Here is a 14,250-nt window from a genome sequence, read left to right as displayed (position 1 = left end):
GGAAAGAGGAGCTTTTCTCAATGTCAACTATGAGTCAGTAGCTGGGATTAGAGTTCAGAAGTTCCTGGTTACTTGAGGCATGCTTTGTTAAGTAGCATGTGCTCCTTCAGGGAGGTGGCCCAGTAAGGTCTGAACTGTCTATTCCCTGGCACTGAACAGTGAGTAATTCTGAAGCCCAGGACTACCTTCCTGAGGCTCCGTCCTCTCTTCCGTGGTTTGTATTATCCTGTTCTAAACATATAGCCACTCCTTCCGCCTTGGCCTCCATCCTCAGGACTTCTCTTTCTCTCCAGGAATTTCACAGGTTATAGCTTCCTCTTGGGGATACTGAGCCTTTGATGAAACACATCACATTTCCAATTCTCTTGATTACAGGAAAGCCAGGCATCCCAGGAACGGAAATTAGTTATGCTTGCAATATTTTGGGTCTCACTCTATTTTTTGTCTTTGTTTTTTTTTTTTGCAGACAAATTTTTTTTTAATAAATTCATTATTTATTTAGTTTTGGGTCTTCGTTGCTGTGCGTGGGCTTTCTCTAGTTGCAGCGAGTAGAGGCTACTGTTTGTTGCGGTGCACGGGCTTCTCATTGCAGTGGCTTCTCTTGTTGCGGAGCATGGGCTCTAGGTACGTGGGCTTCAGTGGTTGGGGCACGCGGTCTCTAGAGCGCAGGCTCAGTAGTTGTGGCGCACAGGCTTAGCTGCTCCACAGCATGTGGGATCTTCCCAGCCCAGGGCTCGAAGCCGTGTCCCCTGTATTGGCAGGTGGATTCTTAACCACTGCACCACACACCAGGGAAGTCCCTTGGGTCTCATTCTTTAAGAGATTCTTTGAGAGATGATTAGGCAATATGTCCCAGTACTCAAAAGAAGTGTAACCATTCCTTCAAGATGTTTTTATCAGAGTATGAGTTCACGGTCATTTCTGCGAAATTGGATGCTTGAAGAATCAGGCTGCAATCATTTGGGATGATCAGTATTGTTTTTTATCTGTTTAGAGCTTCCCTCTCCGGCATCCCCATCCAATGCCGTGGCAGGTACAGGAAATAGTTCTCTGAACACAGTATGGTTTCAGGTCTCCATGCCTTCAAATTTAAGGATTCTTCTGCCTGCCGTGTCCTCATCTTCTTTAAATTTGGTTAGCAAACTCCTCTTCATCCACAGCAGCCTATCTCAGGTGTCATCTTTAGTGAGGCTTTCCTGACCCACCTAGATTGGTAATTGTTCCATCTTCTCTACTACCCCTACACCTTTACTAGTTCTGTTTACCACATTATACTGCAGTCTTTGTTTAGATGGTTATCTCTCCCCTTCGTGAGTTCCTTGAAGACAGAGCACATCCATCCATCTCTGTATTCTCATTGCTTAACCCAGTGCCAGGCAATGATCTAATGGGTACTGTGTGTGTGTGGGGGGCGGGGTGGGTGGGTGTGTATTTAATGAAAGTTGGGAAATCTACCATGAAGTATGCATTATTCGAGAGCTAGTGAGTGCCCTTGTTTTTCAAACTTGAAATCAAGACATACAGTTTGACAAAGGATTTTTTTTCCAATTTATGAGTTGACTTATAATAATTTCTGTGCGTCAGGTACTGTGCCAAGTACTTTACATATTTCATTTAAACTGCACAATAAACCTGAGAAGTAGGTATTATCATCTGCATTTTGAAGATGAGGAATCTGAGGCTCAGGGAGATGGATTTGCACAAGATAACACACTTAATAAATGAACTGGCATTCTACCCTGGTCTTGTTCAACTCTACATCCTATTCACTATATGATGTGGTTAGAACCTTAGAAGTAAAGAATAATAAATGCCTTTTTTTTTGACGGACCATCTCATTGTCATATTAATTTTAAGTGGATGAGTTAGTGGGAGTATAGTAGATGGTACCAGAAGTGCCTCTTGAAGTCATAGAAATTAACGTGGAAGCTACAGAAGGTACATCTGTTGACTTACACAACCTATCTGTATGCCATGCTCAGAAGTGAGTCATCTCTCCAAGCTTACTGATAGGGTCTATGTTTTGCAGAGGGGTTCAGTCTCTCATTTCCCTGCTGTTGGCTCACACTAACTCAACACTTTGAGGTCATTGCCCATCTACCCTGGGACACTTCTTTCTTTCATCTTGTCTTCTGCTAAGTTACATAAATGTTTTGCTCTTACAGTCATTCCACCTGGCAGTCTACTCCAGAAATTGTAGCTTGTTGGCTGGGGAACTGGAGAAATCTACCTTTTTTAGATACTCCGAACTTTTCTTCCATGCTCTGTTGAGTAAATAAGTAGGCACAATTTGCTTGGCTATTTTGTTCATAGAATGCTACTACTCTAGAAATCAAGCCATGCCCCTTTACTTTACAGATATAAACTTGTCACCCTCAGAGTTTAAGTGGCCTCATTTAAGGTCACACAGTTTATGGAAGAGCCCTAGAACCCAGGCCCAGCTTTGGAACTGCTTGTTTGGTTCCTTTGTGAACGTAGAACACAGTAAGGAATTGCATCTTGACGTGGAACGTGAGCTCTGAAGTTTTACTCTTTGCTCAAAGATACGCTAAACCTTTACGCTAAACTTCTAGAAGGTGTCATAAAGCCGCAGAGGAGAGCAGAGGGAGCACAGTTAATGAAGGCTGCAAAAGAGGAAAAAGGTAGGAAGAAAGAAGGAAGCTTGTTGGCCCACAGTGACCCAGGGCTTCTTGCCACACATTGGCTCTAACAGAATCATCCGTCTCTTGAGCATTAAATGATAAATCCTTGGAAGGTGGGGAGCACATGTCACATAGCTGCTTCTTCTGGTCCAGATGCCAAGTCAGCAAATAACATTTTGAAGTGAGTAAAAGATTTATGGCAACAAATTAAAATATGGTATCTTCAGGATATGTTTTAAAGCAGTTAGTTGTGGGTTGTTAAAGGAAGGCGAGGTAGGATGTTTGGTGGAGGTGGAAATCGTTTTTAATTTCCAGTTTGCCTTTGGGCCCCCAGGACTCTACTGTAGTGTGTAAGATGAAGTGCTCCCACCCTGGTGGATGCAGCAAAGGCGAGGAGGCCTGTTGTGAGGAGTGCCTTCTACGAGTGCCCCCGGAAGACATCAAAGTGTGCAAGTTTGGAAACAAGATTTTCCGGGTATGTCACGAGCCAAGCTCATGGGAACTGTTGTACGATACTGAGCTGTAAAAAGCTCCTGACAAAATGCAGATGGCAGTATTCCATCTTTTGTATATACATGTGTGTATGAATGTACTTATTTATATTACAATATTATATATACATATGTATTTAGAATCAAGGACACACAGGGACAGAGAAGCAACTGTTTGGAAACGTGTTTTTCTTTGCCTTTACTTTTGCTTTATAAAATACTTTAAACCTGTAAAACATTATTGCCCTTTCCAAATGTGGTGGCCAGTGGCTGGGGTTGAGCTGAGGATGTCCCCTGGATGGTACAGCTGCGGATGCCCAAATGCCCAGGGGCATCTCCAGCAGTCGGAGATGCTCAGTGCTCCTTGCCAAGACCCTGATTCTTTTAGAACTTTTCCACTTAAATTACTTTTTCGAAGAGAGATTTTCTCACTTGGAAGATGTTCGGGTGAGGATGTTCACAGGGTATGTGGCCAGCAGAGCAGGTGAGTAAAGGTGAGAGAGCTCTGCCCCAGCCGAGCTAGAGGGGCTGTCTGCTGCCCATCTCAGGTATGTTTTACATCGTTTTCTAACAGCCCGGGTGGGAAGTTGTGCAGCCACCATTTAAACGTCTGGATGAAGATTGTTGGCTTTGTCCAAAGTGCTTCCCATCTAGTCTGTTTTCCCCAGGGGTGGAGGGTGTCTCTCTGTATCTGAAGACATCATCTCAGGATACCATGAGAATCGAGACCCTCAGAATCAAGTCAGAGACAGCGGCACCTCAGGCCTGCTGCACCTAGCTAGACTTCCTATTACAGAGGTGGAGGGAGAGTCTTGATTCTTACGGCATCTGTAAGAAGCCCTGACGTGTCATGCCTAAGGGAAGGCCGTCGTGTGTGTGTGTGTGTGTGTGTGTGTTGTGGTTACACCAGGCTTCCAGAGCCACTCACGTGTCCACTTTACACAAAGCCTTCCTCTGTCTCCAGAGCCTCCAGATGCAGTAGGCTCACTCTGATGACAGTTTTGTGTGCAAAGTGCTTTCCAGGCTCCTCACAGAAAGGTCCCTTCATATAAGTAGACGAGGCCTGAAGTAATTTACAGAGTCCTAGAAATGTGCACTCAGAGAATTTGCAGTAGTCAGATGCTCTTGGAGACAGACTCAGTCAGAGAAATAAAAGGCACTGGAGAGTAGGTAGGCCTTAAAATACCTTCAAAAAATGAGAAGGAAGAGAAAGGGAAATAGTCAACATCAAAGATCTGGGCTAGTTATTCTGTTTTTAATAAAATATGCTGCTTAGATCCATAAGCCCAGAAAGGAATCCTTGCTTTGCCTGTAACCTCTTTTCTCACAAACAAGGATGCACATTCCTGCATGTTCTCCAGAGGTGCAGGGTTTTTGTGACTGAGCATTTGGCAGTTGCCAATTATAAATCCAGTGAGTCAAAGAAATTCCTCAAACAGCCCTTTCTGGACTAGAAAATGTGTCCCAAAGTGCTACCCAGCTTTTTGGGAGGAGGGTATCAGGCAGGCAGGGACGTGGGACAAATGGCTCTTGGAATTTTCTGTCTGGGCTCCACATTTTCAGGTGGCTTACGGGTCAGGTGTCCTCCTGGCAATAGGAGTCATATGAATTAGCCTCTGTCCTTTGCATGTTCTTGCCCTGTGTGGGCCAGAACCATGTCACATCTGGGAATAAACTAACCACCTGCAGACATCTCAATTAACTGCTGGCATCTGAGACAGCTCGAACATTTCAGTCCTATCAGATGGAAAAATTAGAGCCTTGTGGTTGCATCATGTATGAAAACTCTTGTTTGTCTCCCAGGGTGAAGCTAAGTAAACAATGTAGGAGGTGCAAGATGCAAATATGACTTGGTTAGATGTACGAGAATTCTTTTTATATCCTGGAGGGGAAATGCACACACACACGTACACACACACACACCCTCCAATCTAATCTTTCTATCAAATCAGTTAGATGTAGATGAACACCTCAGAGTAATTTAGTCTAATGATGGCATCCATCACTCAGGGTAAGAAATGCTTTCCTTGACAGACAAATCCCAGCCTGCTGGATTAGCTCCCATCAGCCTCCAGCTGATAGCAGAATCCTGTGCTCTCTCCTGTAGGATGGAGAGATGTGGTCCTCTGTCAACTGCACCATCTGTGCTTGTGTGAAAGGCAAGACAGAGTGTCGCAAGAAGCAGTGCGTTCCCATCAGCAGCTGCCCTCAGGTATGTGTGCAGGCTGACTTTCTCTCTACCTGAGCATCTTGAGAACCATCCTGTGTGTGGCATGGTCACCTACCATCTTCTGAACACAAAATCCAGATCCTCCAAAATTGCCAAGTTCCCAAACAGCCACATGTCCCTTGCAAAACTTGCTCCTTTGCTTTTAGATTCTAGCCTAGCAGGACAATAGCTCTTACCTTGCTCCATTTCTTTTTTTTTTCTTTTTTTCCTTGCGTTATGCGGGCCTCTCACTGTTGTGGCCTCTCCCATTTGCGGAGCACAGGCTCCGGACGCGCAGGCTCAGTGGCCATGGCTCACGGGCCCCGCCGCTCCGCGGCATGTGGGATCTTCCCGAAACGGGGCACGACCCCGCGTCTTCTGCATCGGCAGGTGGACTCTCAAGCGCTGCGCCCCCAGGGAAGCCCACCTTGCTCCATTTCTTTTTTTTTTTTTTTTTCCTTGCGTTATGCGGGCCTCTCCCTGTTGTGGCCTCTCCCATTTGCGGAGCACAGGCTCCGGACGCGCAGGCTCAGTGGCCATGGCTCACGGGCCCCGCCGCTCCGCGGCATGTGGGATCTTCCCGAAACGGGGCACGACCCCGCGTCTTCTGCATCGGCAGGTGGACTCTCAAGCGCTGCGCCCCCAGGGAAGCCCACCTTGCTCCATTTCTTTTTTTTTTTTTTTTTCCTTGCGTTATGCGGGCCTCTCCCTGTTGTGGCCTCTCCCATTTGCGGAGCACAGGCTCCGGACGCGCAGGCTCAGTGGCCATGGCTCACGGGCCCCGCCGCTCCGCGGCATGTGGGATCTTCCCGAAACGGGGCACGAACCCGCGTCTTCTGCATCGGCAGGTGGACTCTCAAGCACTGCGCCACCAGGGAAGCCCACCTTGCTCCATTTCTTAACAGACCTCTCCCAGTTCTTTGTTTCAATGTCTCCAACTCCTGTTTGATGTGCTCCCTTGTTTCTTCTGCTGGGTTTTCTGTTGAACATCATAACCATCCTTTACATTTTCCTCCTTTCTCTCTCTCTTCTCAAATCAGAGTTTTCTTCCCATTAACCATTCAAAGGAATATGTGGGTGTTTATTAGTAAATTTCCCAAGGGGTTTCACCTGCTCAGCAGCACCCTCCAGCCCCTTTACTGAAGTTTTCCCTCTCTAACCCTGGCCTCTGTTGTAGCCCCAAATGGAAATAGCGTCCTTATGGAAATATCTCTTTTCAGAAACCCACAGTTCCAGCGTACTGAATAAAGCAACCATTATCTTCCAAAGCATGAGCTTCGTTGAATTCACCTCAGCAACTTGAAACCTTTCAAGGTTTTATGCATTTTGGGAAAATGTCAAGCCTATTCAATACCATCCAGTGAATGAAAAAATACATCCATATATTCAGGACATGTCTTCCCTTCTCTGTTAGAGACGGCTTTTAATTTTATTCACATCTGTTATTATTATAAACAAAAAGTTGCTGTTTTTACTTGAGGGCCAAATGAGGCACAAAAAAACAACAGCTGTTGCTATTGCACAACTGAATAAAAGGGGCAGAAAAAAAAGAAAAAAAAAACCCTAATTAGTCTTGCTTTAAAAAGCCTCAGACACAAAACTGAAAACCTCCTATAAAAGGAAAAAAAAAAACAAAAAAAAACCAGGAGATACAATAAGGAGACTTGAGCATGGTCTGCTTATAAATATTCATTGGGAAAAATGGGATCACATCATCTCTGCCCATCCTCGGGGAACCCTTGCTGCTAATGAACTCTGGCAGCACATGTTAGTAATAATGGGCTTCCTTATTCTACAAGACAAAAACAGAGGGCTGTGCTGCAGGCGTGATGGTTTTCATTGTCCTCTTGCCATGGGGAGGTCAGCGCTCTTTCAGTCACCAGCATCTCATTAGTGTCTCTTCTTTGTGGACCTTATTTGGGCCAGGAGCATCCGTCCCTCCAGGCGGGCCTGTTCCCGCCCCACCCCTCGTCGTCTTGTCAGAGCCCATCAGGCAGTGCCCGGCTCCTGCCCCAGGGCTTACCTTTCTGTTTCTAGGCATTTTTCCAACCATTCCTCTGGTTCATACTTTCCCTCCTCAGGGGCCAGCACAAGCACTTTGGAAGATAACTTAGTTCTACCATGGAAATCCTGTTAAACAATTACTTCCCCTCCCCTGCATTGCCTGGGGAAATTTAAAAAAATTTTTTCTGGAGAAGCAGACTGTATTCCTGCTCTATCCTTCCTGGCTACTACACATCTCTCTTTCCAGAAGTATGCGTGCCTTGTTGAAAAAGAATTTTGTGGTTGGATTCCCTCCCTGACAGTCCCCCAGGGGCAAAGGAGTGCCTTTTTTGAGAGGGACTGAGGGTTCCACTGGGGACAAGGTCGTTATGACACTGTCATCTCATCAGTGTTAATATGTACTGAAACTTTCTCTGTAGTCACAGGACCAATCTTGTTTGTTGCTGAGACCACCCCTCTGAGGTGGGTGTTGTTACTAGACCCTTCTTACTGATGAGGTCACAGCGGGTCCAGAGTTCCACAGCGAGTTACATGTAACTCAGGAGCGCAGACTTCATAGCTTGCACTTGATTTATTCCCTGCCTAATTTAGTGATCTGACCAGCCCCATTCTCACTTCCTGAAGAAGGGAGCTGGCTGTTTCTGTCGAGGTGCAGATGTAGGGAATCATAGTCACCCTTTGTTGAGGACTTGGTTTATACAGCTCTGCTCCGTTCCGTTAGCGTACCTGATGCCACCCTCCGGTACTATCAGTCCATCCGCCTGAGCCAACCTCCTTTGGCTTTGTCCTCAACTGTTTTCAGTCACGAGAAGCCGAAGGAGACCTCTATGCCAAATAGAAACAGATAAGAGAGCTCTTGGCCATAAAATTGTCATGGTGCCCCAGCCATGGGAGGGCTGCCAGTTTTAAGTCTCATTCAAACTTGTCATAGCCTTTAATGTACCTTTTAAGGCTTAGCTGATGCAAAAATGAATCAGACATGGTTCTAATTCTTCAATAACCAACTAGCGTCTTGGTTTTTTTTTGGTTAGCATGATTTTTTTTAAGTACCTAAATCTATTCCTGATGCAATTGACAGGTAGTAAACCAGTGTGCGCTCTTGACACAAGTCTTGGGCCACCTCTCTGTGGTCTGTTTCCTTAGTTTCCTATAAAGCCGGGAAAGGGGCATCTATATTTAGAGGATTGTCGTGAAGCATAAATGAGATAAAGTAAGAAGAACGTATAACATTCTTTCTACTGTATAGCAGATAGCAAATAAATGTTAAGTTCTCTTAATGATTAAGATGAGACCTCTCTCATCTTAAAAATCTGGAGTGGAAAGAACGTGGCCTATAAAGTCACACAAAATTAGGTTTGATTTTGGGTTCTACTATCCTTGTGTTGCGTGACATCAATTTCTTCATCTATAAGAAGGAAAATGCTCAGCTCATAAAATTCTTGTGCATCTTAATAACACAGATTATAATAACATAATATTAATTAAACCCTAATATGTTCTTAATATTAACTTATAAAATCCTTACAATTAACCTGATGTTAGATAACCTAGGGGAAATATCTAGTAGGATGTTTGTTTCATAGCATGTGCTTCCTAAATGTTAATCGTCTTCCACATTTCTTTTTCCCTGTGATTCCACTGAGTCAGAGATAAGAAGGATCCATTCTCTGATAAGGGTCCTGAGAATATGCTTCTTCCTTTAAATGTCAAGCATCAGCAAAAAACTGAAAGAAATGCAGTAGAGGAGATTGCACTGTATTTCCAGAAAGGTAATGGAAAATTACTCAGGATTTCAAAACCCTCAGCCTCATTGGCTTTGACTACATAATAGTGACTTAACAGGGATAGCATACTGCTTTCTGAAAGAAGAAATCAGACTGAATTTGATCTGTAGCACAGATATTGTTCATATGCATAGGCCCAAGCTTGGGTTACTGTTTATTTTTGGGCCCTTCCAATAAGCAAAGACAGAATGAAGGCCTTGCATGGATTGATAGCTTGACAGCCCATTCCCATTTCTGTGTGTGTGCACTTGGTCTCTAGAGGGCTAGATTTGGGTATCAGTGAAAAGGTGGAATCCAGACTGTCTCCATCTTCGCTCCATGTGAGAAAAATCACACCAATGAGGCCTTTAGATACTGTATTTCTCGGAGGATAAAAACAGGAAAGCTTTCTGAATGACTCTGCCTGGCCATAGAACCTGATACTTGAAACTTCACTTTTACCACCATCATCACCATCTGGGCATTGAGTTCAAATACAGCTGGGACTGATTTCATTGGTTTGTCTGGTATTAGATTTAAAAAAGAGTTTTGTCCTCAGCAGACCCTGTTTCTTAACACTGAAATCTTATTTGTTTTTCTCTTGATTAGGGTAAAATTCTCAACAGGAAAGGATGCTGTCCTATTTGCACTGAAAGTAAGTTTGTTAAAAATATGCTATTAATATTTATTTTGCGTTTTATAGTGCAACAAGAAAAACAGTGGTGTAAGTTTTCAGCCTATTTTAGTTCTGTAGGTCTAGGCTGGGATCATCTCACCTTTCTACAGACAATTTAAGTCAATGGTAATCCTCGAACAGAAGCACAACTGAGACAAATGTAGATGTTTCCGTTGGAATTTGTTGCTCTGAGAAATTTAGAAGACAAACGGTCTGATGAGGTTTTAGGAGGGACCAGATAACTTCATGTGCCTTTTAACTGCTAATAGCATTTGCAGTCATAGCGGCTAAGATAATGGTATCCAGTAAAACCAAACATTATATATAATCTAGGAGAGATTCTCCTTCTATCGTTATGAAGCCAAACAGCTGCCCTTCTTCCTCCCTCACCCCCACCGTTTTGCCCTTTCTCTTGGGCACACGCCCTGTTGCTGTTGGTAGAGAGAGAACAAGAGTTCGCTAGGTTGGCAATGGTTTGGCCATCCTGTTATTTTTTACTGAGCTGTTGAAGGTTCTCTCTAACATGCCTTATTCTGAAAGCCATCTGGGACTGTACAGAGAGCATAGCAACAGATTTAATGTCATCCCCACATGTAGGCATGCCCAGATCTATTAGCAAACCACTGTTTTAGTCCCCTCACATTCATATGCTTTCGAGATAGCTTTCTGAAGTGTTTCGTTAAAGGAGGAGTATTCATAATGTCACTGTCAAATTAGTATAATAAGCAGGATTAACCAAGCCATGGAGTCTATTAGAAGGTATTTTTGAGCCATTTAGGCTTAGAGAAGTGGCCTTTGATGACAGTTGAAAAGCAGCTTTCACATGGGAACAAGCGTTCCCATTTAGACAATGGATGCATAGGTTCGTTGTATATATTACCATATATACATATATTACTATATATATATATATATATATACACATACATATCTATATCTCACTATTTTTTGAGACTGAGAGAGATTAGACAATTATACACTATACACTGGATGAAAGTGCTGGCTGAATTAATGAAAATTAAATTATAGATTTAATAAAAGAATTTTTCTTTAAAGGTAAGGAAGTACATAAAATAACTCAAAGGAGGCCAACCAAGTATGACTTAGTAGAGCCCCGGAATTATGCAGAAAGAAAAATTAGCTATGATTAACACACCAGTTGATTTTAAAACATGTGTATAAGCTATTACATTTAATCATCTTCCCAGAGACTCTCTGAGGAAATTTTGTTTAGGGGATGGTTTGGAGGCCGCTTCCAGCTTCATTCCTTTTTGGATGAGCAGAGTCGAGTCTAAATTGATGAAGTTTTCCTCTGTATCCATGTTGATGAAGGTGTTTGCATTTCCCTAGAAAGTACCTCCTAGTTGAAGCAGAGACAGACTTCTGATGAACTCCTCAGATCTTCTAGCTGACCCTTTCGATTTGCATGAACACAGATAGGTTACATCTGCCCATCTCACTGCTGTCAGGCAGGAACACTGCTTATCAGCGTAATAAAAACATATGGCCAGTCTTGTACAGAAGCAGCCTAAATCTTGAATTACCTGACTTTATGTTGCAAGAACCAAGAAGGATGATTATTGAGATCATTGAGAGGAAAGCTACATATCATTATTAGTTTATCCACTATGGGCTAGACTTCCCAAATGTGGAATACTGGTGGCTTATTAGAAAACAAAAAGGAAAGAAAAGAAGAATAGAAGGATGGGCATGACGAAGCTAAACCAAGTTTGTAACTAGTCATATTAAATATTTATTGTACATGTGTTGTACATTGTATTGTAAATATAAATGTTGTACATGTGAATGAGCCTGTGACTTCTGTCAGTGAGAGAGGCAAGCTGGCAAGGGAGAAGCCACCCAGCTGGAGGGGCACCAGGGAGATCACTGACTCTGTGCACCTGCGTCCAGCAGGTCAGTGTGGGAAGAGCCCAGGCGTGTGGTTCTTGGTCCAGATCGAGATGATATCATCAGATGGTGGTGTCTCAGTTTCCTTTGGTGTTCTTTCCATCTGTTTACTCTCTCTTGCTCTCCAGCAGTTCTTCCATCAATGCTGTAAAACACATTCTATTTGTAGAGGTTTATTTATTCAGATCGAGTTATGAGATGGGATGACTTGCAGTTTTTTTAAGCAATGCCCAGATTTTCATAGCACATTCAGGTAGACTTATTCCAATGTCCTTTAGCTGCGGCCAAAAGACCTCCTATTTTGAAATTCTTTCGTCATTATACCCAGGATCCAGAACAAACCTTAGAGCTCGTTTTTTCCTCCTACGTCAGTTATGAAAGTTCTTCTGGTATATGGGTTCCTAGAGCAGACAAACGAAGGTTGAAGTCTAAACTAAGGCTAGTGTGTTCTAAAACCAGAAAAATGACCAATTTCTGTCTCATTCAAACAAGATCACACATGCACATATATACCCCGTTAGTTACTGCGGAGTTTTCAACCTCAGGATTGCTGATAGTTTGGCCAGATAACTCTTTGTGGTGGAGGCCGTCCTGTGCATTGTGTGATGTTTAGCAGCATCTCTGGCCTCTACCCACTAGATGCCAGTAGCATCCCAGCAATATCTCCCGACATTTCCAAATGTCCCCTGGGGAGCAACATCATCCTTGGTTGAGAAGCATTGGTACTGCAAACAGGGGTAACAGTGTAGGTGAATCCAGAAATAAACACCTGTGGTACTAGTAACAATAACTTGACTCTTAACACAGTGCTTAGATGAAGCAGGAGGGTAAAGTGAGCCTGACCTTTGCTGATGTAAAAAGTGACAGGGTGGGGGAACTTCCCTGGTGGCCCAGTGGTTAAAACTCCTTGCTTTCACTGCAGGGGGCACGGGTTCGATCCCTGGTTGGGGAACTAAGATCCCACATGCTGCACGGTGTGGCAAAAAAAAAAAAAAAAGAGCAGAAGCCTCTGGATTTAATTGAATGTATTTCTATATTTTCATTGCCTAGCCCTAGAAAAAAATTGTAAAGGCATATTATATCTTGATCGATTCAAGTCAACTAAACCATCTTTGCTTTAGTTGCTAGGAAGCTAGAAATAAATTTGTACCCCATCTCTAACAGCATGTGGTTCTTGAGTAATAAACTTTCTCCTGACTTTGTCTTATATGTCTACTACCTTTATGTGTTTTGGATTATTTAGCATGTATGTGTGTAAACTATTTCCAGTCCTCTTTTGGAAGGAGACAGGAACAAATACTTAGATAGATATATATACGTACATACACAGATAAAATGGACTGATTACGTAGCTTCAGATCTAAAACTTACTTTGGTTATCTGCAGTGGGATGAGTGTTGCATTGTTTCCAACAGTGACATTGCCTTGTCTGTTTCTAAAATCCCACAGAATTCCTGCTTTATTGACTGGCTTAGTCTGTCTTGGTAGTGTTTGGGGCTCTCTCAGACCTCTGAAAGGAATAGTGAAGAGAAAACTCGAAGTAAACGTGTAGAACATTTTTAGTCTGCTCTTTGCAAGTCAGTGATAACAATTTATAATCTTGTAGGTAATAAGCAATAATTGAGGCACAACGTTGTTATATTCCTTATAGTACAGTAGTCTTTGGGTTGGTCTGAAAGGCCAGTGATGATTCTATCAAAAAAAAAGCCCTTTTAAAATCAGACCTGAAGGAAGTATGAAAAGGATTACTGTCTTTTAATAACATGGGACATTCTCTCTTTCCAACTGAAAAGAATTAAATTTTGTTTAGATGATTTATTTAAAGTAAAATATTTGAAGTGAGCTAAACAAACTTTATAAAGCTTTGGTGCAAATGCTGTTTCCTGCCAAAGTATGAGCTATAGTCTAAAGCGAGTCCTGCTTTCCCTGAGCTGAGCGTGATGGGATCATGAGTTGGGAGCCAAGAAGGCCACTGTCCGTTGTATGTATAGCACTTGGTTTGTGTGAAATGTTATCTTACTCTGTGTTGGCAAACAGTAGGTGGAATCTTGACCTAGCCACCCAACAGAGACCTGAATCAGATAAATTCTGTGCTGGCCGAATGTCTGTTTTCAGACATGGAAATAGTACTTAGTGGCAAAGTTTTCCCTGATAAAAGAGGGAGGTGCGTGTGTGTGTTGGTGTGTGTGTGTGTGTGTGTGTGTGTGTGTGTGTGTGTGTGTGTGGAGAGAGAGAGAGGGGGGGAAAGAGAGACTGACTTTGAGAAAGAATTTAGTCTCTTAACCATCTACAAGACCAAGGCAACCAAAGGCAGTCCAGACATTGATGCCCCATCTCCGGTCTTACAGATTCATTAAGCTGTGCCTGTAGCTACATCAATCCTCATCATCAGAATCCCAACCCCAAAACAAAGTTCACAATTACGTAACAGAGGAGGGTAGGGTATTCTGAGCACAGATGTGCATTTAATTGAAATAACCTCAACTACATGTCCCACAAGTAACAGGAAATATCAGATTTCAGCAACTCAGGGTACAAGGAGGCTCACAGTTGCCAG

The 14,250-nt window shown here is 43.1% G+C and overlaps 1 protein-coding gene across 2 annotated transcripts in view; it reads left to right on the top strand.

The window, feature by feature from the left end:
* Positions 1 to 14,250, top strand: part of BMPER (BMP binding endothelial regulator) — a 258,905-nt gene that overhangs the window by 147,173 nt on the left and 97,482 nt on the right. For both annotated transcript variants that reach the window (XM_007446128.1, XM_007446127.1), the window contains 3 exons: positions 2,977 to 3,117; positions 5,241 to 5,345; positions 9,719 to 9,764. In XM_007446128.1, the coding sequence (XP_007446190.1) occupies positions 2,977 to 3,117; positions 5,241 to 5,345; positions 9,719 to 9,764 (292 nt within the window). The remainder of the gene's footprint in view (positions 1 to 2,976; positions 3,118 to 5,240; positions 5,346 to 9,718; positions 9,765 to 14,250) is intronic.

Source organism: Lipotes vexillifer, unplaced genomic scaffold (genome assembly GCF_000442215.2).
Source record: "Lipotes vexillifer unplaced genomic scaffold, Lipotes_vexillifer_v1.1 scaffold822, whole genome shotgun sequence".
Taxonomy (NCBI): domain Eukaryota; kingdom Metazoa; phylum Chordata; class Mammalia; order Artiodactyla; family Lipotidae; genus Lipotes; species Lipotes vexillifer.
Note: the sequence above shows the minus strand (reverse complement) of the source record. Positions and strands in the feature narration are given on the sequence as shown.